Source organism: Ambystoma mexicanum, chromosome 11 (genome assembly GCF_040938575.1).
Source record: "Ambystoma mexicanum isolate Mex_15411 chromosome 11, UKY_AmexF1_1, whole genome shotgun sequence".
In the NCBI taxonomy this organism is placed as follows: Eukaryota; Metazoa; Chordata; class Amphibia; order Caudata; family Ambystomatidae; genus Ambystoma; species Ambystoma mexicanum.
This window is the reverse complement of record NC_090934.1, coordinates 401102687-401127211: the sequence shown is the minus strand read 5'-3', so window position 1 is coordinate 401127211 and position 24525 is coordinate 401102687. Positions and strand designations below refer to the sequence as shown.

Genomic DNA, 24525 nt, shown 5'->3' with positions numbered 1-24525 from the left:
TTCCACTTGGCCTCGCGCCGTTGGTAAAGGAACCCCTCTTTCTTTTCTTCGGGGCAGTGCTGGAAAAGCTCGGATGCTCTGGCGATCATAGCGTGGAAAGATCCAATCTCATCGGGTGGGGAAGCCCGAGGAGGGGGAGACGACGGGAGGTCCGTCCCGTCGTCACCGCCGTCGTCGTCATCCGTACCAGTCGTGGCCGTGTCCGTACCCGTGTCATCCCCATGGACCGAGGACGGGGAGCGAGGGTTGAGTAGGCCATGAGGGTTGAAAAGGCGGTGGAGGGTGTGTCCTTCTCTTCTTATGTGGAGGACTTCCCGACGGGCCTGGCTCTGGCTCCTCTGTCGGACGTAGGGGGCAATCTCGTCCTTATTTCCGTACATAAGGATTGTATTGCCATCAAAATGGCCGCCGAGTTATCCTGCGGCACTGGCTGCAACGGGCGCGACGGTTGATCTGGAACCTCGTCGGCGCCGCCGTCGCTCTCGTCGGGATCCCTCCCGACGGGCTGGGCCTCCTCCATGCCCTTGTTGTGGCTCTCCAAGACTTCGATCAGTTCCTCCTCGGAGGCTGTGTCCGTATCCACGATGGCCACCGCCCCCCCGGCCTCTTTTTCCGCCGGGGACTTCACGGGGGTCTTCTGGATGGACTTGAAAGAGGATTCCCTCAGCGGTGGCAGGGAAACTCTGGGCCCCGAGGTGGCTTCCATTGGTGTAACCTCCACAGGCTGCGCCAGGGCCGCCGCGACTTCCTCAATCGAGGCCTTAGCTGGGTGAATCAAAGCCTTCGCCACCGTCTGTGCGCCTGAGGCCTTCACCTTGGGGGGAGGGTCACCACCTCGCTCCCCCTCTGCTGGAACCTTCGAGCTCAACCGGGGCCTCTACAGAAGCTTAACCAGGTTCTCGGATTTCCTCTTACCCGAGCCAGAGCATTGGCTGGTGGTTGATGGCGCCGGGGAGGATGCGCCCTGCCTGGCAGCCGAGGAGCCCGACCGTTCAGCGCTCCCGTGGACTCACGGCGCTTAGCCTTCTGTTGGGCCCCCGTCGCCGGGGCGCCCTCACATGATTTAGAAGACCGCTCGGACTTCTTTTTCTTTTCAACTGACAGGCACTTTCCCTCCAGCCAGTTGTCGAGACGAAGATGGCGATCCCTCATGGTCCGCTCCGACATGTTCCCACAAAACGCACAGTCCTCCTCCACGTGCGTTTTGTCCTCATGAAGACAGAGGCATAAAGAATGCTCGTCCTCCTTGAACACATTCTGTAGCTGGCATCCAGGGCAAGCCCTGAACAGCTTCCCGGGCGTCGAGCTTACTTTCTCCTGGGCCATGTCCGAGGTAGGCCTCAGAAACTTCTGTACTCCTCCAAAAGCGGAACTCGACGAAATCATCACCCTTGAGGGGCGTAGAAAAATCCGAAACGGGTCCCTGCTGATCAGATATAGAAACGGTGGAGCTTGAGGCTCTATTTAACCAAAAAATGAGAAAATCTCATTGAAAACGCAGCAAAAGCTCGAGAGCTTTAGCACGAGGACTCCCAACACTTGAACGTGCGGTAAAAATCTGAGGATGGCTGCCAGAGGAGGGGCTTAGGGCGAGGGCAGTCATTGGCTGGGGGCAGTATGACCCAGAGATCAGTAATTGGTTACTACTAGGAAAGACAGATAGAAACGAAACTGATACTGATTTTTTTCTGTACCGAGGATTCCTGGCCTGACGACGGGGAATATTCATGAGCATGTGAATCCATGCCAGACCCCATGCTGGAGAAATACAAATTACTTCTTCCATCCTTTATCGTCTTGACTACCAATATGCCGTGCTTTTTGGACTACCTTTCTCACACCTCACTCCTCCACGCTTGGTTTTCAATTCCGCAACTCGCTTTCTTTTTTCACATCCAATAGAAGAGCATGCAGGTTCTATGTTCTTACATTGCCAGGTATTTCTTCGTGTAGTTTTTTGCGAAAAAACAAATCACTTTTTTTTATATTGGTGGCAGGGGGGTCCCCTTACAAGCCTCATTTTCCTATTATCTAGACGCTATTCCCCACCCTTACATCCCCCTTACGTCCCTCCCCAATACTTTTTTCGGTTGGACATTTTCAGCAAAAAACGCTGGAAAAAAATACCTGTCGATCTAACAAAGTTGTCCTTTCTATTACACCCTATCTTCTCTCCATCTCTTTTCTCCATTACGACTCTCTTCTTAATTTTCTCTGTATCGTCTTCGTGCTATCATGGCCTTGGCTCCCCTATATCTTGCTTCTCTTGTTTCCCTCTACTCTCCTTCACATTGTCTTTGCTCTCAACATTTTCATCCCCTTACCTCTCAAACCTCCTTGTGCTCCCTCACGCTTACGCTCCTTCTCCCTTCTAGCCCCCAAATACTGGAATGCTTTGCCACCCGACATCCGTGCTTCCCCCCCTCCCTTCACAAATTTCATTTGCGCCTTAAGGTTCATCTTCCCTCTTCTCAGTCATCCTCCTAAATACAGATTCTCACGCTGATTGTTATTGGGTTCATTATTTTGTACCTTATTTTGCTTTTAGGCCCATAATACATTTAAATAAATAGCTTCCAGGAGAATCTTAAGCATCACCTCATCCTCCAGGTACTTCCGGGAAAGCAGAGTATAGTAGGTCTCTACAGGTACACACAGTGCTAAGTGGTTTCAAAGAAACAAAAAGGTTGCTTGGTAATTTAGGTCAACCTAATTTTGGTATTTTGACATTTTGATCTTAATGGTGTGTTCCTTTATTTCCCACTCCCTGTATGCCGAGATATATTTTTATTTTAGGTCTACAACCAAACGTACAGTTATCTATTCGGTTTCTATGAAATCACAGTATTTTAAAAAAATACACACGCAGAGCTATGAGTGACCCACATCGCATCCCAAGCACCTTTTGAACATTTGGTGGTCTCCCAATAAGGAGACGCCAGCGCCCCACACAAAACAATGTGGATTGAGGTGTCTGGCATACCCAGATCTCATTGATACAGGAAAAAGCGTGTAAACTCAGTCAGAGCTCATGCGGGAACCCCTGGCAAAATGTTCATTACCACAATTAAACATGAACCAAAATATCTACCAACACAATGGCCAGGTCAGAAACATTTTTTTTAAAAAATAGCCATTCTGTTCCTGGTCAGGGAACAAGTGGCAGCCATCAAGATAATAAAGGCTAAACTGCGAACAAACCACATCAACACTGAAGAGCTAAATTGTCTGGATGAGAAAACACATCCAGGGAGAAAAATGTAGCACTTTGTCAGGATACTGCTCCAGTATTCTTTTGGGCAACTAATGCAGCTGCACATGTACACATTAATTACAATCTCTAGGGATGCTTTACATTAAAACTTACTGGAGAGAAAAAGAGTTAAGGACACCAACAAGTAATTTGTACTTTTGTAATTTGGTATTTATAATGCGCTTAATACCCAGAGGTTTCTAAGCGCAGACACGGGGATCGAACCTGTGTTGCTCCACGTCGTCTTGCTTCCAAGGCGAGTGCATTGCACCCGAGCGATCCTCCCGGCCCAAAGTCAGGGAAAAGGTTACTATGACATCAAAATTTGTCAAAAGGAGCCGAAAAAGATTGCATGAACTAACAGGTTTGATGTTTTGGGACTCTTGGTCCCCAAAGTTGTAAATGTTAACAATGTCAAGTGTTAACATGCATAAAAATACTATGCATTAGCAACATCATACATGTGCTGGTGAACGCTCAGGCGAGGCTGCTGCACACGTAACTCCCACGTGCTATGTTTTGAATTGGACATTGTAGAGAAGCATAATTAATTTAACTTTTTCTCTGGAAGTTGTAATTTGCTTTGTGTGTCCAAGCCCAACATTTGTTTTTAATATCCCACCTAAAGAAGATGTAATACCATAAACATTGTAGAGGCAGTGAAGGGCGGCACGGCTTCACACACTAAAACATCTCATGTTATTGGAATAAAATGGTAAAGTAGCTACTTCTTCGAGAAAGACACGTACAAACTATATAGGTCAGCATTTTTTAAGGAGTCTGGGCCCTCTGTTGTGCAATGCCCATAACATTTTTGGCAAAGAATAAATCACTGGACAAGACTTACTGAAGCATAGGCTGGCTGTGGCTTAAAGGCATACTCTAGTAAAAAATTTTATTTCAAAAATAGATAGCCCACATTAAAAAAAAATACTAACATCCTCCGTTTTAAAACTTCCTATGTAAAATTTTGAGATATTTAAGCTCAAAAGCAAGCACAAGGGCGCCGCCATTTTGTGAAATGGAGGCCCTCCTGTGCTGGCTTTTGCGGCACTAATGAAGGAAAAGCCAGCCAGCTGTAGTAAACAAAGTCTCCGGTCCGCGTCCTACGAGTCTCGGCACTAATGAAGGGAAAGCCACCCAGCGGTAGACTTTGTTTACTACAGCTGGCTGGCTTTTCCTTCATTAGTGCCGCAAAAGCCAGCACAGGAGGGCCTCCATTTCACAAAATGGCGGCGCCCCTGTGCTTGCTTTTTCGATAAAAATTTTACATAGGAAGTTTTAAAACGGAGGATGCTAGTATTTTTTTTTTAATGTGGCCTATCTATTTTTTAAATAAATTTTTTTACCAGAGTATGCCTTTAAGGTAGGTGAAGGATAGACCAGGACTCTGAAAGCCTCTCTGCAAGACAACCAGGTCAGACAATGGGCCAGAATGAGATGAAAGGATGGGCCCAGGAAAGGATGAGAAGATTCGGGTGAAATGATGAAGCATTGTTTAGTACTGACAAGGCTAGAATGTGGTCAAGAACAGAACGGACATTTGCTCAGGATCAAAGAATGTGTGACTACACCACACTTACGTGAAGGATCTTTGTTCTCTTCAGGTTTCACCAGCCTCTCAGACTCCCCAGAAGACGGCACAGACACTGAATCTGTGCAGGGTGCAATGTCCCATGTGCGTGAAGGCTAAAATACAAAAAAGTCAATTTAGATCCAAAATTAGCATTTTGTAATGGATCCTTAGCAGCCACCATTCCTCTAGTCATTATCGGCAAAGAAGTGTCTTATTATCAAATCAAAAACCACAGGTTCCTGATTTTCAAACAGTCTTCTAAAAGACAATATTCTAATGCGATTTTTAACAAATATGTTTTAACCTTCCCACAGAGCAAAACATCATTAGACAAATATTACTTACTTATAACAGTATTTCTGCAGCTTGTATGCATTTTACATTCACAGGATTTATATAATCTGACACCTACTAGTTGGTCCAGAATATTACACCTGGCTTATTAAAATGTAACGTAGTGTTATGAAGAAATCTCGGATTTCCTCAATTTTTCCTTCCAGGATGGAGGAGGGAAGCAGAGAGAAAGTGCTAGTGGCCTGGGAGCCTAGGAGGAGGACGAGTCCGCCCACAATGCTTTATCTATGGAGGGAGCCGAAGTCCGAGTGCGTTACTACTCCGCTCCAAAAACGCACTGCAAGTTTGTTTCTAGAATCTTGTAGAATTTCTCCTCTATTCCTGGTTGTGTTCATCTGTTCTTGGGAGGCTTATTCATCTGTTGCTTTGTGATGTTTGGAATGAGCATCCACTAGTTGAACGGAACGCTTACAAAGTTTGGGAAGCTCTGTTTACTTACAGCTCTCTGAGAAGGCTCGGAGGCGGGTCCTGGTAGACGAGGTTCCCAGCGGTTTTCTTAGCAGAAGGCGCCAAGGAAGGATTAGCCACGTTCAGAGGCATTTCGGTATTTGTAGGGGGCATTTGTACTAATCTTTTCAACTTTCTTTTTTCTATTCTTTATTCTTATTTCACATGTTTTTTGCTTGCTGCGACAGGCGATTGCTCTTGTTTTTCTGATTTGTGGCCAGAGTGCTACGGATTTGGACAGCTGATTGCTTAGGTAGGAAAGGAAAGGTAGATCCTATTTCTAGACTTTTCTCCTTTTCCTCTTTTCTGTAGGACTGTCTATAACACTGATCCTATTTGATACTTCAGCAGTGATGAGAGATCGGCAGCAGTATTTGAAGACGGAGAGACTAGAAGACTTCATTGATGGCTGACATCTGGGTATTAGATGAAGTTATTTCCGAGGGGTTCTTTTTGGGATCTGTAGATTCCAGCCCGCAGCCAACAGGATTTTCTTCCCCAGAGGGTTTCCCTGGGTTTCTTTTTCTCTCAAGCAGTTTATGTTGCTGGAGGGGTAAGGGTGACCCTGGAGAGCTTTCATTTGCGTTTCAGTTTTGCTCTTCTGACCAGGTTAGTGGAGATTGCTTTTTGATGAACTATTGGTACAGTCAGTTATTGTTGGGAGAAATTGTAATAGTTAGTAACGCCTAAAAGAAGGGGCTGACATAGGGAGACATACTTCCCAAACATGGATCAGACAAAGCAATTGTTTGCGGCTGTACAGTCTTTGACGGACAAAGTGCAGGCTTTAATACAGGAGAATGCACTGATAAGACAGATGGTGAGATCTCCTAGTCGTTCCGAATTACCACCGGGACCTCTATTAGGAGGCCGGTATGATGGAAACCCTCATAAATTTAAGGCGTTTTTAGAGGCATGCACGGTACAGTTTACCTTTAAAGCAGCCTTTTTTCATAATGATAGAGATAAGGTAGGACATATGATCGCCCACCTTACTGATCCTGCGTTGGCATGGGCTACACCTTTATTGACTTCTAATAATCCTATTTTAGATTCCTATCAGGCATTTCTTAATAGTCTAACGACCATGTTCGGGCGACAGGAAATCACTGTCAGCTCAGGAAAATCTTTTAGATTTCCATCCGGGGTCTCAGGATTTATTAACCTACATTACCCGTTTTTAAACAGTTGGCTGCGGGAATATCTTGGGCTGATGATACCCTTCTTACTTTATTTAGAAGAGGCTTAAATGAAGAACTGGAAGATGAGATTTCACGAGTACCTCGTGCTGCAAATTTAGCAGAATCTATCATCATGGTCATGCAGATGGATTATAGACTCAAAGAAAGACATCAGGAGAAGCAAAGGCATCGGGGGTTTCGAAGTGGAACGGATCCTCTACCATCAACTTCTAAAAACCCTGTTGTTGATGAACCTATGCAGGTCGGAACAGCACGAGGTCCCCTGTCTCCAGAGGAACGCAAGCGACGCCGCTCCTTGGGACTATGTATGTATTGCGGCTCGAAGGAACATAGGATTTCAAATTGTCTGATTACTCCTCTTAGATGACAGGGAAACGCTCGAACCCGACCGGTATAGGAACCGCGGTTCGGGAATCAGTAAGAGGTTCCTCCAAGTCTTCTTTACATCTTTGGTGACAGAGGAGGATGGATTCCCTATGGTGGTTGTGATGATCACCTTTACTTGGAATTCAACCACCTCTTTACAAGTTCCGGCCTTGGTGGATAGTGGAGCCGCTGGAAATTGTATCGATGAACTATGGGCTATCAGAATGGAATACCAAGGGTAGCCAACACTGTGGCGATTCCAGTGGAATCGGTGGATGGTAGTCCCTTAACATCAGGTCCGATTCGGGAACAAACCACACCGATTCAGATGAACATCAAATCCCATGGTGAGACTTAGATGCTAGACATTATCTATACTGCCTATTACCACGTCATTTTGGGGTTGCCATGGCTTCAGGTACACAACCCGTATATCATTTGGACCGCGGGAAAAACATTTCTGGGTACAGACTACTGTCTAGAGTACCGTCTGGATAATAGAGCAATGGATTTTCACTCGTCGACCATGCAGTTAGAGCATGCGCAGACAATTACAGTTCTAAATGAGGTTTGTGAAATTCCAGAAACCTATCACGAGTTCCAGAGAGTGTTTTCTCATTCCGAATATGCAGAGCTTCCTCCACATCGTTGAGATGATCGTGTGTTGGAATTAGTTCCCGACCAACCTATTCCTTTTGGACAGAGGTATGTTTACTCAAGAAGGGAGTAACTCTTTTTTTGGACAGTTGAAGCACAGGAGACATTTGATTCTCTCAAGACTCGTTTTACTGTAGGCCCTATTCTTCCTACTCCAGATCAAGGCAATACATTTATTGTGGAGTTGGACGCGTCCCATCATGCCTTGGGCGCCGTTCTCCTTCAAGACAATGGACAGGGAGTGGAATGCCCTGTGGCATATTTGTCCAAGACACTGTCTCCATCTGAATTGAATTATACAGTGCTTGAGAAAGAGTTGCTTGCAATCAAGCGAGCCTTTGAAGAGTGGAGACATTTACTGTTGGGAGCTTCATATGCGGTAGAAGTCCATACTGATCATTACAATCTTCGGGCATTACAGTATGCCCAGACTAGAAATAGTAGACAGGCTCGATGAGCCCATTTTTTCTCCCCGTATAACATTGTCTTCACGTTAATCCCTGGGAGAGTCAATCTTAAGGCAGATGCGTTATACAGGAAGGAAGTGCTAAAATTGTCTACTTTTAGATCTGAACCCCTCTTTCCTAAAGCCCGGTTTATTCATGATATTTCGGACTTCTTGAAGTCCGTTACTGGTGCTACCTTTGTACTCCGAAAGAAGGACTCTCTGGTCTTTGAGCGATTGGGGTTAACTATTATTGATGGATGTGGATATTTGAAATGCAAGCTATTCATTCTAACTGATACACTTCGGAAGGTGGTGTTAGCATTCTGTCATGATTCTCAAACAGCAGGCCATCGGGGTATTGCAAACACCATAGAATTGGTGGAAAGACATTTCTGGTGGGCAGGACTCTACAGATGTGAAAGAACATGTGTCTGCCTATGATATCTGTTCACAATCCAAGACACCTCATCAGGCCCCTTCTGGACTTTTGTCCAGGATGCCGATCCCAGATAACCCATGGCAGATCATTTCGACCAATTTTATTGTAGATTTGCCGATTTCCGACAAATGTACGACAGTGATGGTTACGGTTGATTACTTCACTAAAATGGCTCATTTCATCGCCCTTTCTAAAATCCCTACTGCAGCACAAATGGCAAGGATTTTTGTCAAATCTATCTTTTCCGTGCATGAGTTACCTGAGACCATTGTATTGGATAGAGGACCACAATATATTTCCCGATATTGGCAGCAGGTATGCAAGTATTTGAATATCAATCGAGCCATGAGTTCTGGATTCCATTTACAAACCAATGGCCAGACAGAACGCCTAAATCTTTGGAAGGCTATCTCCAGTGCGATATTTAAGCTGCACAAGACAATTGGACAGAACTGTTAGCTCAGGCGGAATTCACCTATAATAACACTCGACATGGGTCCCTTGGTACTAGTCCTTTCTATTGTACCTATGGATTTCATCCTGCTAGTTTTCCCTTTGGATTAGGATCAGGCTCTGCATTTCCTGATGTGGATGCCTTGATTGGAGAAACACAGGAAAATCATACAAGAGCTCAGTCTAGTCTATTGGCGGCTCGGGATCGGATGAAACGCTTTGCGGATCGCCATCGAACATTGGCACCTAAAATTACCGCTGGTGATCAGGTTTGATTGGCGTCTAAGTTCCTTTCTCGACATCTGGTTTCTTCAAAGCTTTTGCCCAAGTACTTTGGTCCCTTTGTGGTGGTACAGAAATTGGGAGCCGCAGTTTAAAGATTACGAATACCTTCTTCTTGGGCACGGATCCATCCGGTCTTCCACATTTCCCAGTTGAAGAAAGCCGTGGTGGACCGATTTAGGTCGCCAGATACATGCACATCCACCGCCAGTATCGACCACTGAGGGCCTGGAATTTGAGGTGGCCGGAATCTGTGATTCTCGATACCATCGAGGCCGACTACAGTATTTGGTGGATTGGCAAGGATATTTTCCAGCCGACCGTTTCTGGGAATCAGCTACCGCAGTCCATGCTCCTGGGATGATTCGACAATTTTATTGTTGTCATCCGGATAAACCGGGTGGGGTTGCCCTTGGAAGGGGGCATACTGTTATGATGAAATCTCGGATTTCCACAATTTTTCCTTCCAAGATGGAAGAGGGAAGCAGAGAGAGAGTTCTAGTGGCCTAGGAGCCAAGGAGGAGGATGGCTCCGCCCACAATGTTTTATCCATGGAGGGAGCCGAAGGCAGAGTTCGTTACTACTCCGCTCCAAAAACGCACCATAAGTTTGTTACCAGACTCTTGTAGAATTTCTTCTCTATTCCTGGTTGTGGTTGTCTCTTCTTGGGAGGTTTATTGATCTGTTGCTTTCTTTTGTGATGTTTAGAATGAGCATCCACTAGTTGAACAGAACGCTTACCAAGTTTGGGAAGCTCAGTTTACTTACAGCTCTCTGATCTGAGAAGCCTCGTAGGCGGGTCCTGATAGATTGAGGTTCCCAGCGGTTTTCTTAGCAGCGGGTGCCCAGGAAGGATTAGCCACGTTCAGGGGCATTCCAGTATTTGTAGGGGGCATTTGTGCTAATCTTTTCAACTTTCTTTTTTCTATTCTTTATTCTTATTTCACGTGTTTTTTGCTTGTTTCGACAGGTGATTGTCCTTGTTTTTCTGATTCGTGGCCAGAGTGCTATGGATTTGGACAGCTGATTGCTTCAGTAGGAAAGGAAAGGTTGATCCTATTTCTAGACTTTTCTCCTTTTTCTCTTTTCTGTGGGACTGTCTGTAACACTGATCCTATTTGATACTTCAGCAGTGATGAGAGATCGGCAGCAGTATTTGAAGACGGAGAGACTTCATTGATGGCTGACATCTGGGTATTAGATGTAGTTATTTCTGAGAGGTTCTTTTGGGATCTGTGTAACTTGCACTTTATTTATATTTTTCTCTGTTACCCTGATTCTTAGTTGAAACTATCCTCTCCGCCTTGAGACGAGCATTACATAAGCTTTTGTCCGTGAGTTGAAGAGAGTGGAATCTGGACCATCATTTGTCAAAGACGCAGAAGTAGATTCCAGCCCGCAGCCAACAGGGTTTTCTTCCACAGAGGGTTTCCCATGGTGTCTCTTTCCCTCAAGCAGTTTATGTTGCTGGAGGGGTAAGGGTGACCCAGGAGAGCTTTCATTAGCGTCTCAGTTTTGCTCTTCTGACCAGGTTAGTGGACATTGCTTTTTGATGAACTATTGGTACAGTCAGTTATTGTTGGGAGACATTGTAATACGTAGGTGCTGACAGCGGTGGCTCAGTAAAAGTATTCACGTGTGAGGAATTTACTAGCAACAATTCGCCATCCAGTCAGTGCCCTCCTCAGATTATACAATGCTTCTATGCATTGATGTTTAGATGATATATTGAGAGAACTTTTATAATATTGAAATACCTTTATAAACGTGAAGGGATCAATTTCACACAAAATATATGCTAATGGTGCAGACTATTAGAGCAGAATTGCATTTCTGGGAGTTCTGCAGTCTCATTCCGTGGGACCCCTACTCTTTAGCTCCCCTTTATTGCTTAGGGTTTTCAGATTTATTTTGGAGGTTCTGCTGAAGTCCCCCCCTCTTTATCTCCATTTTGTAGAATATGGCCCACATGTCTCGTATGACAGGGGTTATTTAAGTTCCACCACTTTTGTACTAGGGCGAGTTTATTGCACAACATTGGTTTTGGGGGGTAGGCTGGGCAGATATTTCATTTTGGCTTCACCAGGGGTGCAAGGTGATGTACTGCATTGGTAGCCCAATGTATGGTAGCCATTGGGGTACTAACGGATACTATAAAACGTACATTGAGCTACTAATGAGGTACATCACCTTGCACCCCTGGTGAAGCCAACACTAAATATCTGCCACCAGCCTACCCCTGACCCCCAGTGGGGTACTAAGAGCAAGTTACTTACCCTATCTGGTAACGTTCTTTCGATGGGATGTTCCTCAGACGTATTCCACATCTATGGCAGGTAATGACCGCAGCAGAGCTGCGGCCATCACCTGTCATAGATGTGGAATACGTCGGAGGACACAATCCCCTCGAATAGGTTTTTTATGCCTTACTCTTGGCCATTTTGCTCTAGGGGCTTCCTTTCTTCTAGGCAACCACAAAGCATGCCTAAAATAGCCATTCTGCACACATGGGCTCTTAGCGAGCCCACATATGGCAGCCTTCATATTGGTTTATGATGGTTTAGACATGTATCCGCACCATGGGTGTTCCTCTCTCATCCTCTTGAGTTGGATTGGCCCGAGTGGCAAGTTGAGGGGAACCGGACTGGCTAGCCGCCTAAATCTTTGCATTGAACCCTTAACAGTGATTGGTAGGCTGCCTTCAGCCAGCCCCAGTGAGCGTGGGTACTGTGGTGGGGCGGAAGAGGGGTTGGACACAGACTGGATATTTCTATCACGTTTACTCAAAATAATAAATAAAAAAAATGCCTATCCTACCCTGTTGCTATCGGTGTGTTCCATACCTATTGAAACTAACTAAGGTGCTCGTCTGTCATCGGGAAGACAAACAAAAAAAATAAATACCTCTGCCCAAAACCTAATCTACCTGACCCTGCCACTAAACCCAATCACTAAAGTTTGCCGAAAGAATGTTTCTCCCTTGGCTGCTTCAGAGCACTTTTTGGGCGGCTTATAACTTCGCTCCACCCTGGACGAATCCTCACCAAACTTCGCAAAAAAAAAGTATATGGCCCACTCTGAATTGTTTTGCAAACTTTGGTGAGGTTTGGTCCGAGGGGGCAAAGTTATAGGGGGGGTTCGCAAAATCTTTTTTCTCATAGACTGAATGGGGGCAAAACTTTGCGCACGGCTACAGGGGAAACCGCTAGATGGATTTTCACCAAATTTGCGGCAGGAGCAGCGGTTTGGTGAAATCCATCCAGAAGGCCATGCACCCAAGACCAAATTTATTTGCACTGAAGTTATAAACCACAATGGGTGTGATATGCTGCGTTGGTTGTGGCCAGGACCTAGCGTCTTGCCGAAGGCCATGCACCCAAGACCAAAGTTATAAGTACTGAAGTTATAAGGTAGCATGGGTGTGATTTAGTGCAGTGATTGTAGCCAGGGTTTATAGTCTTGGGTGCATGGCCGCAGGCCGTAGGTTATACACCCAAGACTCTAGGCCCTGACCACAACCGCTGCACCATATCACAGCCATAGATCACACCTATAGATTCGAATATCTATCACATGTTTGAAATTATACTTAGTTTCATTTGTTGAGATTCGATATATTTTCCACATGAGTTTGGTACCTGGAGGAAATATTCTTTTTCAATTTCTGTGATAAAAGAAAAGAGCATGTGAGTGTATGTATTCTATAAAGACTTATTAGACATTTCAGCTTTTTTTTGGAGCCTCATATTTGGTTTACAAACCAGTGTACTGTGCATTTTGCTCAGTGTGTTTGTTTTTCAAATCATTGGGTCTAGAGGAAAAAAAAAAATCCTTGTCGGATAAAAAAAAAAAAAAACTTTTTTTTGTTATGTTACAGTCCATTTGTTTGTTTCCTTTCAGTGTTCACTTGTTTCTGGTTAATGTTCTCTCTGTTGGATTGTTGCAGATTTCTGAAGCAGTTAGATACCTGTTGGCGTATTCTAACTGTTTATAGTTTATTTGAATATTTGTTAATGTTGAAGTACCAATTAGTTATCAAATTTTGGTCTTAAGAAGATTAAATAAGCGTTTGTAAGATTTGCAGCTAATCTCTGCTTTAGAGTAATGGTACGATCATTACATTCGAACCATCCACATTTCTTTTTAATGTATGCATTGTAGTGACCTGCATTGGTTGTGGCTCCTGTGTGGTAGATTATACCTATTGTTGTGGAGGTTTTCTTACCAAGTGATACTTGACCGTGTGTGAATCCAGTCAACTTGTAGTTGTTTTTGGTGCCATCTGCATTGTAACGTAGAAGAATTAGTATTACGTAGTTACTATGTGTTTGTATTAGTAAGGTGGAGCGATTATCTGAATTGCAGGTAGTACATAATCTGCCATGGTTTGCATTTTGTACAAGTTGCTGAAATGGAATGGATTCACAATTAGGTATGGATACATACACGAAGCGCTCATTAGGGATTTGTTCTTGTGTCACATTGTTGCAGAGAGTGCATGTATGTTTCCACATGTATGAAATATGGAGGATTTCACTTATAGGTATGTTTTTGTTTTCCAGTACTTGTAGTAAGTACATTAGACATTCTTGTGGATATTCTTGTGAGTTTATAGTGAATTTCACCATTCCAGCACAGTAGTCCAATTCTTGTCTTATTCCATGAACACTATACATGTTGTCAGGATCGTTTGTTGCGTTTCTATGAAGGACTAACATTTGCAAACACAATTGGTCTGTACTGTGTAAGTAAATGTTGTCAACAACTGATGGCAATTGAAATAGAATATTCATTGCTACATTTGCGTAACAACTTACACCAGTTACATTTGAAAATTTGAATGGACCAGATAGTTCTGTGTCCAAGTTATTTTTTCGGAGTGTGTGTTGCTCCTTTGAAGAAGTACCCGAGTTACTTTGACTAATAGGTTCTTCTTTGGTTATGGTAATTGATGAAGTATTAGCTTCTTTTACTCTCTTTGGAGGAGTTGCAGTCAGATTCTGTTGCATTTCAGTTTGAATTAGTTTTCTTTTACAACGTTTTCCTTCTTGTGGAACAGGATATGCTTTTAGGTGGGGGGTGTATAGTGAACGTAGTCTATTGTATTCTAGAATGCAAGGAATATCAGCGTTGACTTTACTTGCATCAAAGTTGATTAGAAATAGACTGTCAAGTGTACGCAAGTGTGATAGTGCTACGTAGGTCATGTCTTCTTTAAAGACTGTTACCAATATCTATCAATGCTTTGTCTAGGATAAGACTTTGGGATTTATGAATGGTGACTGCATATGCAAGAGTTAGAGAAAATGGTTTTCTGCGTACAAACATGTCTTTGAAGAGAAGGAATCGAGCTGTTGAGAACACTATCCTTTTTACTTCTGAAAGTTTGTCGAAGAGAATATTGACAAACTGAATGCTGTTGTCACGTGGATATGTTTGAAAGCCAACAACTGTACCCAGTGCTCCATTAACTAGTCCTTGTTGCACGTCAAGGTTACGTTTAAGCATTACTGTACAGTTTAAGGATAATATTTTCTTCCAACCCAGCTGTGTTGAAGAAATAATTTTCTAATGTATTTAGTCTTGTTGTGGCTTGTTGACACATTGGTAGTGTCATACCATGTACGTCCAGTGTCTGTGGAGCAAATTTCAATTATTGGTTGCATTTCTTTTTTTAACAGTTTTTTGAATTTGGAACAACTTGGCATTAAGGCCATACAATTGACAACTGTGTGCGTTAATTGTTCCATAAGATCAGTAGCACATGAGTTATCGCCATAAAGTGCATGGATGTGCCGGGTTTTTAATATTGTTTGTGCTTCTTGAGATAGTACACCAACTCTAATACTTTTTAAAATGTTGGCGTAGGTGAGGTCTGCAGATTGGCGCATGTTTTCTGTTAATTCTTTGTATTGGAAATGTTGCCAAAAGGTTGACATTTCCTATGCTGCCAACAGTTTTACGGTAGAGTTTGTGTCCTAAGGTTTTAAAAATAGGTTCACCTTTCACTGGTGTCAATTGAAGATCTCCGAAAACAATGTTTTCCTCCAAGGAGTTCTTCGTACTTTGTTTCAAGTACTTCTTGCAATCTGAGTTGAATCAAAGCCAACATTAGGTTGGAGACCATGCTCACTTCATCTATTAGTAGCATTTTCATTTGTTTTAATACTCTGCGTAGTTCCATTGCAGCTTCTGTAGAAAGTTTGTAATAGTCCAATTTGTTTTTGTGTTCTACTGGAAGGAGTAGTACTCGGTGTAAAGTGACACCGTCTATGTTGTAGGCAACTAAACCGGTGGGGGCAGTTACAACAGCTGACTATTTGTTGTTGGTCAATTGTTGAAGGAACTTGCTGATGATTTTGATTAAGAATGTTTTTCCTGAAACAGCTTCACCACCGACGTATAGCAGTATAGGTTTGTAATTTTGGCATTCTTGAATTATTTCAGTTGTTCCTCTTAAGTTTTCTTCAATATTTATTTCTTTGTAGTACTCATCATTTTCTTTTAGATATTGCAAGGCTTGTCTAACTTTATGTAAGTCCACAAGTTGTTGCCAAATTTTTTTGTCTTTTGTTGGTACACCATTTACTAAGACAATCAAAGATTGCTCTATTGGACGTTGCACTCCTAGAGTGTGCACATTTTCTGTCAGATCTAACGGTAAAAAAACTACTTTGCCAATTCAGAGGGAGGTAATTTTGATGTTTTTGGTTGAAGGCGTATTATTGCTTGAAATGGGTGTACTGTTTGAATTATGATCCTCTCATATAAATTGAGTTGTTGCAGGTGTTTTGGTAGTGGTAATAATTCAAAGTTATTTGTGATAGCACGTGAAGGAGTTTGGTTGTTGACAAGTTTTGTAGTGCAGTAACTGCAAAGTATTAAGGGGTCATTTATTTCAGATTTGTTTTCTGCTAAAAGGTAGAGAGCCAATTCAAACCATTTGGAATCTTCATTTTCTTCTATTTTGTATGTTATGTCTATAGTTTTTGTGTTACTTTTGTAAAAAGTTCTGCGGCAACACACACACACACGGTTTGGTACTTCAGCGGATGTACTTTTACATTTTAGTATTTCCTTTTTGTATGTGTGTAGTAGAAGGTTGCCATGTGCAGAATTGTTGCTAGTCTGTTCTAAAGCTATTGCATTTTGTAAGTGGCTTTCACTTCAAAAATATTTTCTCTGGATACGGTCGATTTCTTCTTGTAGGTCTTTGGGTGTACCATGTAGAAGAGTGTTATTTAAATTGGCTAGTTCTAAAGCAGGACTTTTAGCATAGTACAGTTTATAGACTAGATTTCTTATAGTTGAATGATGTGTTGATATAATTTTGATATAATGGAAGGTGCTTTCGCAAATAGGCCCTGAAATGCAGGCTAATGAATGGCCTTGTAGTCCTGTGTATTTGCGCACTGGACAGGTATCCATATTTTGCAGCACTTTCATTTTGTCTTTACCTTTCACATACTGATTGAGGAACTGGCATAAAGATTTTAAAGATTTGTTGGGAATGTTACACATTGACGTGCACGGCCATTTGTATACTGGACGTTCTGGTTCAGTCGAATGGAGAGGTAATTCTGAGTTTTCTGGGGATATTTTTGTAAGCAGTGTTTCTTGTTCCATGATGGTATTATTCATTTTTTCATAACCTCGTCCACTGCTATGGATGGCAATTGTGTTTGTTTGGTTTTGTTTGTATGCTTCTTCATTAAAATATGGTTCTGTGCTTCCGGTTTGACTCCATTCACCTCCACAGATATTTAAGAAGTTATTTTTGTTGACATTGCGTTTGAGAAGTTTTTTTTGTAGTTTAGTACTTAGTTTTATTAGTGGTTTCATCCTGTTTAAAACTAAAATAAATAACTTCCTTTTGAGAAGGATTGCACTGTCTACGAGAGCTTCTAGAATTCATTTTCTACTGTAAGTTTTAAAGGTTGTGCATGATTTTGCTCCTGTTTTTATCAGATTCTGAAGGACTCTGTGGCGGAACATTTTTGCTAAAATACTTTTTTGGTATGGTTACTTGCCACTACATCAAGATTTATAGGAGCAGTGTTAGCAGTAGTGGTAGTTGAATTCTTGTTAGTCACTTTCTGTTTCGTTTTACATTTTGATAGAGGAAACAACGTTTCTGTACTAGAAGCTTCTTTTGTTTCGTTAAATGACTGCATTAGCTGTTTTGTTTGAACGTTTTGTAAAAACTCTGGTAAAGATGGACGCTTATTTTGGACACTTATTTTCATTTCTGCGTTGCTTTCTACAGACTTGCTTTTTGGTAGGCATTCTTTGGGGAATGTTGAAAAAAAAAAAGAAGGTATGGGTTGGTTTGTTTCCAATGTATGTGTGCTGTGTGTATGAGTTTGAGGGGAAAGATGTATGTGGTGGTGTGTGAATGTGCATTGGGCAGTTACAATGAGTTGGGAAGGCTATTCTTCTGTTTGTATGTTACTACACTGCGGTTCAGATAAGAGTAGAAAGTGAGCTAGTGGTGAGCAGAAGCATTAATAGTAAACGTAATGGTATAAAATTAAAACAGTTCTTTGTTTTGTAGTACTAATATTCTAAAGGTTGAGTAGGTTATTTGTGTTCCAAAAAAACGGGGATTTGTGTGCCATTCTGCCTGCTAATCCCCGTTTAATAAATGCGGATTTTGTGGGCAGAATGGCTCAGAAATCGATGTTATTTTTGGTGCGCCAATTACATGAATCAACCACACTGTCTTTGAGGAACAGTAAGAATATAAAGGTAGTATTGTATGTACTTTTTTTGTGGAATGAGCAGGTTTCTTCGGATATGTTGTTTGTAGTTTAGATGCTGCTGATTTTCAGGAGAGTGGTCTTCACTGCAATTGTAAAAGGAAGAAGTTAGTAATTTTGTGTGTTTATAGCACTGATGTTAATGTACACGTTGATTTTTATGTTTTTGTGGTAGTATTCTTGTTTGATATTTGATCAGTGTATGCATGCATTTCATTTGACTATGTGCAGTCTTTATATGTTATTTACAGTATATTAGTTGAACATGCTTTGCAAATGAGTAGAATTTTAAATTCATGAAATTCACTTGATTTTTTACAGCTGTGTTATAGATAGCAGAGAGGTTTGGAAGTGATAGGTCATTATAGTAGATGAGAAAAATGTGAATAATGTCATATTATAACTAGACATGTGAAAAATTGGGAGCACCTGAGAGGGAGATTTCACCACAGCAATCGGGAACATTTATTTTTCTCATAGGATTGCATTGGGATTAGCATTAATTTAGGCGGGAGACAGTAAAAAAATTGTGACATTTTTTAACGAAAAATCGAGTCTTGCACGTAAATCGGGAGGGTTGGCATGTATGTATAGGTTATGCGGGAGTCAGTAAAAAATAGTGTGATTTTTCATTGAAAAATGGGGAGTCTCGCGATTAAATCGGGAGTGTTGGCATGTATGTATTGGCTATGCAGATTTAGTGGCATTACTTTGTTTATATGGAATCATAAGAGTTGTACGTGTACTCTGAATAAAATATGCATACCTGTACTTTGTAATCATGCATGTGGATAAGCACGGAGCTGTAAGTAGAAATCTTCGAGCCTTGTACAGTAGTTTTTGTAGTAGGTGCTTTCCAATGATATGAGACTTGCATTCAGAGTGATCAACGGTACATTTGAAGTGCGGAACTCTGATGATGGAGTTTGATGTAGAGGTCTTGAATGTGATTGGTTGATGGTTGTGTGACTGCTTAGCTGTATCCAATGAGGGAATGGAACAGAGAGTGATGTGGAAAGGGTACAAGGGCTGGCTAAGAGTTAAGTGCCGCGCGGACACCGCAGCTGTCCGCGGGTAGGGCATGCCACATATAGGGTTTTCCAGCAAATCCAGCATGGAAAGGGGACTGTAGGGGTCAGCCAATCAGATGTTGACGTTGTTGATTTGTCTAGAAAGAGAGTGTGTGTGTAGTGAAGATGGCAGAGGTGTAGAAAGTCAGGGTGTTGGTGCTCGGAGATATGTTTGTGCATGCTTTACAGGAGTATTCTCAATGCAGGCACGTGGTAAACAATTTCGACGTTAGAGGAGTGGAGATGGTGTGGAGCGCGGTGACTGACAGCAATGTAGAGGCAATTCTCCAAGTTTATAGAGATATGTGTAGGATGAACAATCCCCATGTGGTAGTTTTGCACTATGGTGCTTTCCATTTGGGCTACGCGAGTTCCCCTACTTTGTTGGCAGATTTGGAACAGTAGGTTCAGGCAGTAATCAACATCATTCCAAATGCGAAAGTAATTTTTTCTGGATTACTTACTACAGCAAAATGGGACAACAGTTCTGTTTTTTGTCCTGATCAAAGCATTGCTAGGTGTACATTCAATCGAGGCATGCATGCTTTCATGCTAAGAGCTGGTATGTTTTTCGGTAACAATGAGAATATTGTTTCGAGTAATGCTGCTTATTTTGAAGCAGATGGTGTTTATCTTTTTTGGGAAATGCCATGTTCTTTTGGAATGTAAGGGTTGCTTTGGAACAGGTTATGTGAACATTTTAGGAGTAAAGTAAGAAGAAAAACCCCAAAAAATACAAAAGAACAGGTGTCTGTCAGGCATCTGCAAAAACAACAAAAAAACATCTCTTTACAGAGCCCACCTTAAGGGAGAAATGGGGAACACTATTTACATGTACATTCACCACGCTCAGATCTTCTACATGTCCGCGGACATGGCGGTAGTCTGTGGACAGCGCGTATTACATACGGGCATTCTGGGGTGGAGAGGCATGCAAAAGAGAATGAGCGGAGCTAGGGATTGGTCAGTAAAGTTTAGTGAGTGTGTTGTGTAAAGAGAGATTTAGTGAGGACATCTTTTTCCTGAGAGAAGAAGAGATAGCTATGGCTGTGGGTTTTCGAAAACAGATCATCTGGATTTTAGGAGACTCATGGATACATTGGTTGGAGGAGCATGCAGAACGTTGTGGTGTATCTGCAGATCTTGGATTCCCTCATGTGGAAGTGCACTGGCATGGAGTGCGTGGAATGAAGTGTCTGGACTTGGTACCTCTGTGCTACTTTATAGACGGAGCGTCATCCTGACATAATTAGAATTCATTGTGGAGGGAACAGTTTAGGACATGTGTCTGGAATTTCTTTGCAATTTGCAATGAAAGAAAGACTTGAGAAGGTCATGGACATGTTTCCAAATTCCCAAGTAATTTTTTCTCGTATTGCGCAAAGACAAATGTGGCTGCATTCTTCCTCATTTGGTCCACAAATGGAGAAAGCGAGGTGCAATGTCAATAAGGCTGTTTGTGCCTTTCTAAGAGATGTTGGCATGTCCTCTTTGCACAATGAAAATATTATGTTTCGAAGAACATTCATTTTTTGCAGAGATGGAGTCCATCTTACATATGCTGGCAATCGGATTTTGTCTGAGAAATGTACAAAATGCATTGTGACCTTTTTTGGAATTACAGTCCTATTTTGCAGTAGATGTTGACGATTCCAAGTTTTTCAAACACACAAAAACACCACCAAAAGGCTCTTTTCAGAGCCACCACTTAATCCCAGAGAAAAGTGCATTGGTTTTGCTAGGGCAGCACCCCAAAAATGTTTCTGTACTAAGACTGTCCGCGGACTTTTAAAAAATGCACAGGGACCTGCACTTTTTATTGGAAAGTTCTATTTTTAAACTGAGAAAGGAGGCTCTGAAAAGAGCCTTTTTTGGGGGATTTTTGTTTTATATTTTTTTGGCTTTTTTTAAAATGTATTTATTTATGTTTTACACACAGCACACTAGGAGAGGAGGGCAAAGGAGGTTAAGGAAGGGACACCAACCACGGGGATAAGAAGGGGCAGGTGGAGAGAGGAAGATGTAGGTTGGGCCTTATTTAGGTAGGTAGCATATATTCTGGTGGTCCGTGACCGTAGTCTCGAAAGCACTTCGAAGGCTCTCCCCCCTGCAGAGTACTGCGTCGCAGTACATACACAATATTGTGACCCTTGAAAGGTAAGGGTCAACAGCATCGCAAATGGCCTGTGAAGCAGCTGGAGGGATGCGCTCTCCCACAGGAGTGTCTTTTGTGGTGAGAGGAGCGGAAGTGGAGGATGCTGGGGAGGAACTCAACCTACTACCTTTATCACAAGGTACAAGCTTGCGAATGTCCGCACCGTGGAACGAAGTTAGGTGTCGCTTCATGGATGTAGTACCAAAGCTGTATGAACCACGTCTTCCACGACTCAGCACTAATTTGCACTGGTTACAGGTGACCTTGTCCGCACGTGCTTTTGGTACGTTACCATAAACGGTAAACAACCGCCACACCCAAGACTCTTGGCGAGTGCTGGTAGTAGGGCGTTCCTCCACCTCATTCTCTTCATCCTCGTTCTCTACATCCTCACGCATGTTCCCCTCTGCAGACCCTTGGGGAGGAGGTGGTTGTGGGTTTGGGGGTGGTGCTGAGGCTGATGTAGCAACAATGAGCCAGAAGCACAATGAAGATCAGCTCTGGGGTGTGGCTTTTTATAGGGGTGGAGGGGTGCGCCTCGAGAAAATATCAAACACTCAAAAGCGTTCAAAACGTTACAAAAAATATGTGGAAAGCCAGGGTCATTGTCTAGGACATGTGAAATGGTGATATTTTACTGTAAAATAATTTGGATTGTCTAAATAGGTTCTTTTAAAATGTTGAGCATCCAGACAGAGTCCGCAAATTAGGACACACGCTCAGCGTGGGTGGGATCCGCCAAGGGAACGGGGGTATGCGCAGAACAACAAATGCACAGGAGCGGTCGTGCACATGGGTGTTCTACGGACAGTGTTCGGGTCCTGAAACTAATCAAAAGAGCGACACAAGTGAGACGGACAGTTACGGACAGGTGCAATGTTTGCAGGACGTATGGGTATGTGAGAGAGCTGGGTATGGGTGCACATGTGCGTAGATGTTCTGCAGACTGTACAGCGGGGTATAGTGTCCTTAGGACACCTCAATTTTGTTTATATACGGACATCCCGCACACTGCGCCTGTTCTACGGACAGTTCCATCTTAGTTGCGAACGGTACAGACAGGTATAGTGTCCTTAGGACACTTCCATTTTATTAATTACGGACAGGCCAGACAGGCGCGCTGTCCGCCGACATTTTAATGGCTTTTAAAAAATAAAACATTTTTTAAAAAAAGAAAGATTTTCATAACAAGAAATTAGGTAATGATTATTAATTTCCTTGTATTGACAAGTGTCTACCATTATTATCACTCTCTTCAGACATTTCCTCATGTGGAAAATGTTGTTCCAGCCACTCCAAAGTACTGCACATTTCTGTGTGAAAAACAAAAATATATTAATTATACTTTACCTCACACACAAAGTAGAGCAATATATAGAAAAAATGAAGTTTACTTTCTAGTTTCTGGAAAGTTGTGTTGTGTAGGTCTACTGTTGCTTCTAGCTCTGCAGTTTCTGTGAGGTAATTATGTTGGAGGTATATCTTTTTTGTTATAGTATACTCTATTTGATTACACATCATATTTCAATGGCTGGTTGATGTGTTAAATATGTAGGTTCCACTGCTTACTTATTAATATATATAATGTGTATATGTGCTGCTTTTTCAACTTCCGTAGTGTTTATATGGTATGATAGAACAATTTCAAATACCCCCTGCTTGTTTGGGTAGTGTTGATGTCGTCCGTGACCGTCCGCAGACATCAAAATCATTAGCGGGGACTCGGTATGCTCCAAGTTAATTGTATATAAAGTAAGGGAACCCTAGTACACATCTATCAAATTTGCACTATGAAAATGTATATCCAGTAAAAAAAACTTTGTTAAAAAGAGATGTTATGGTTAAGTTGCGCTACTAAAAACCTATGAAATTCAGTAAAAAAAAAAAAAAAACTGTTCAAGGGACGTTATGGTTCCAAGTAAAACCGAAAAACCCCTGAAATTTGCCAGTTATGGTAAGCTAAGCAACCATACCTCGCGCCACCACTGTGCACTGCTAAAACTTTACTTGTAACCATAACGTCCCTTAAACAAAGGTTTTTTTACTGAAATAAATATATATATATATATATATATACACACACACACACACACACACACACACACACACACACACAGCTTGAATTTCACGGACCCTTCTTATGGATGTAATGGCTACTAAGAAGGCAGTTTTATAAATTAGGTGTTTGAGACTAGCTTTATGCATGGTTTCAAAAGGAGGTCCCATGAGTTTATCACGCACCACATTAAGGTCCCAACCCGGTGGTGGGTTAGAAATTGGAGGGTGGAGTCTCTTTACCCCTTCCATAAAGGCTTTCACAACTGGCACTTTCCACCATGACATTTTGTTATGGGAGGTGGTATAGGCTGACAGCGCCGCCAAGTGTACCTTGAGTGAATTAAATACTAACCCTGCATCCAGTAGGTGGAGCATATAGGTGACAATATTGGAGGGAGTACAATCAATTGGGTTGATTTGTTTATTCTGGCACCAAATAACAAATCTTTTCCACTTATCAAAGTAACAGTGCCTTGTGTTAGGTTTTCTTGACCTTTAAGATATCCATACATCTCTGGGGTAAATTGAGATGGCCGAACTCTGACTTCAGGAGCCATGCTGCCAAGTTCATCGAGTTGGGTTGAGGATGCACTGTTTGCCCTTCGTGCTGGGAGAGTAGATTGTACCAGCACGGGAGTTTGATGGGGTTGCACACCGCCAGTTTGCGTAGGTGTGGAAACCATGGTTGTCTCGCCTACATAGGAGCAACTAGGATGCGCGTCATTGATTCCCTGTGTATCTTGTTGACCACCTTCCTCATCAGAGGTGTTGGTGGAAAAGCACAGGCAAACATCCCTGACCAATTCATCCATGGGGCGTTCCCCTTGGAGCCTGGCTGGGGGAACCTGGATGCGAAGTCTGGGCATTGCCTGTTTTCGCCTGTGGCGAATAGGTCTATAGTGGGGAAACCCCATTGAGAAGAGATCTTCTACAACTTCTTTGTGTAGTCACCACTCATGTTCCTCTGGGAGAGGCTCTCTTTTCAGAGCGTCCGCTAGTGAATGGA

General features: G+C 42.6%; 1 protein-coding gene across 4 annotated transcripts in view; it reads right to left on the bottom strand.

Moving 5' to 3' along the window:
• The window catches only part of ARFGAP2 (ARF GTPase activating protein 2), an 885096-nt gene that overhangs the window by 691048 nt on the left and 169523 nt on the right, over positions 1-24525 (bottom strand). For all 4 annotated transcript variants that reach the window (XM_069623180.1, XM_069623182.1, XM_069623181.1 and 1 more), the window contains one exon: positions 4837-4942. In XM_069623180.1, the coding sequence (XP_069479281.1) occupies positions 4837-4942 (106 nt within the window). The remainder of the gene's footprint in view (positions 1-4836; positions 4943-24525) is intronic.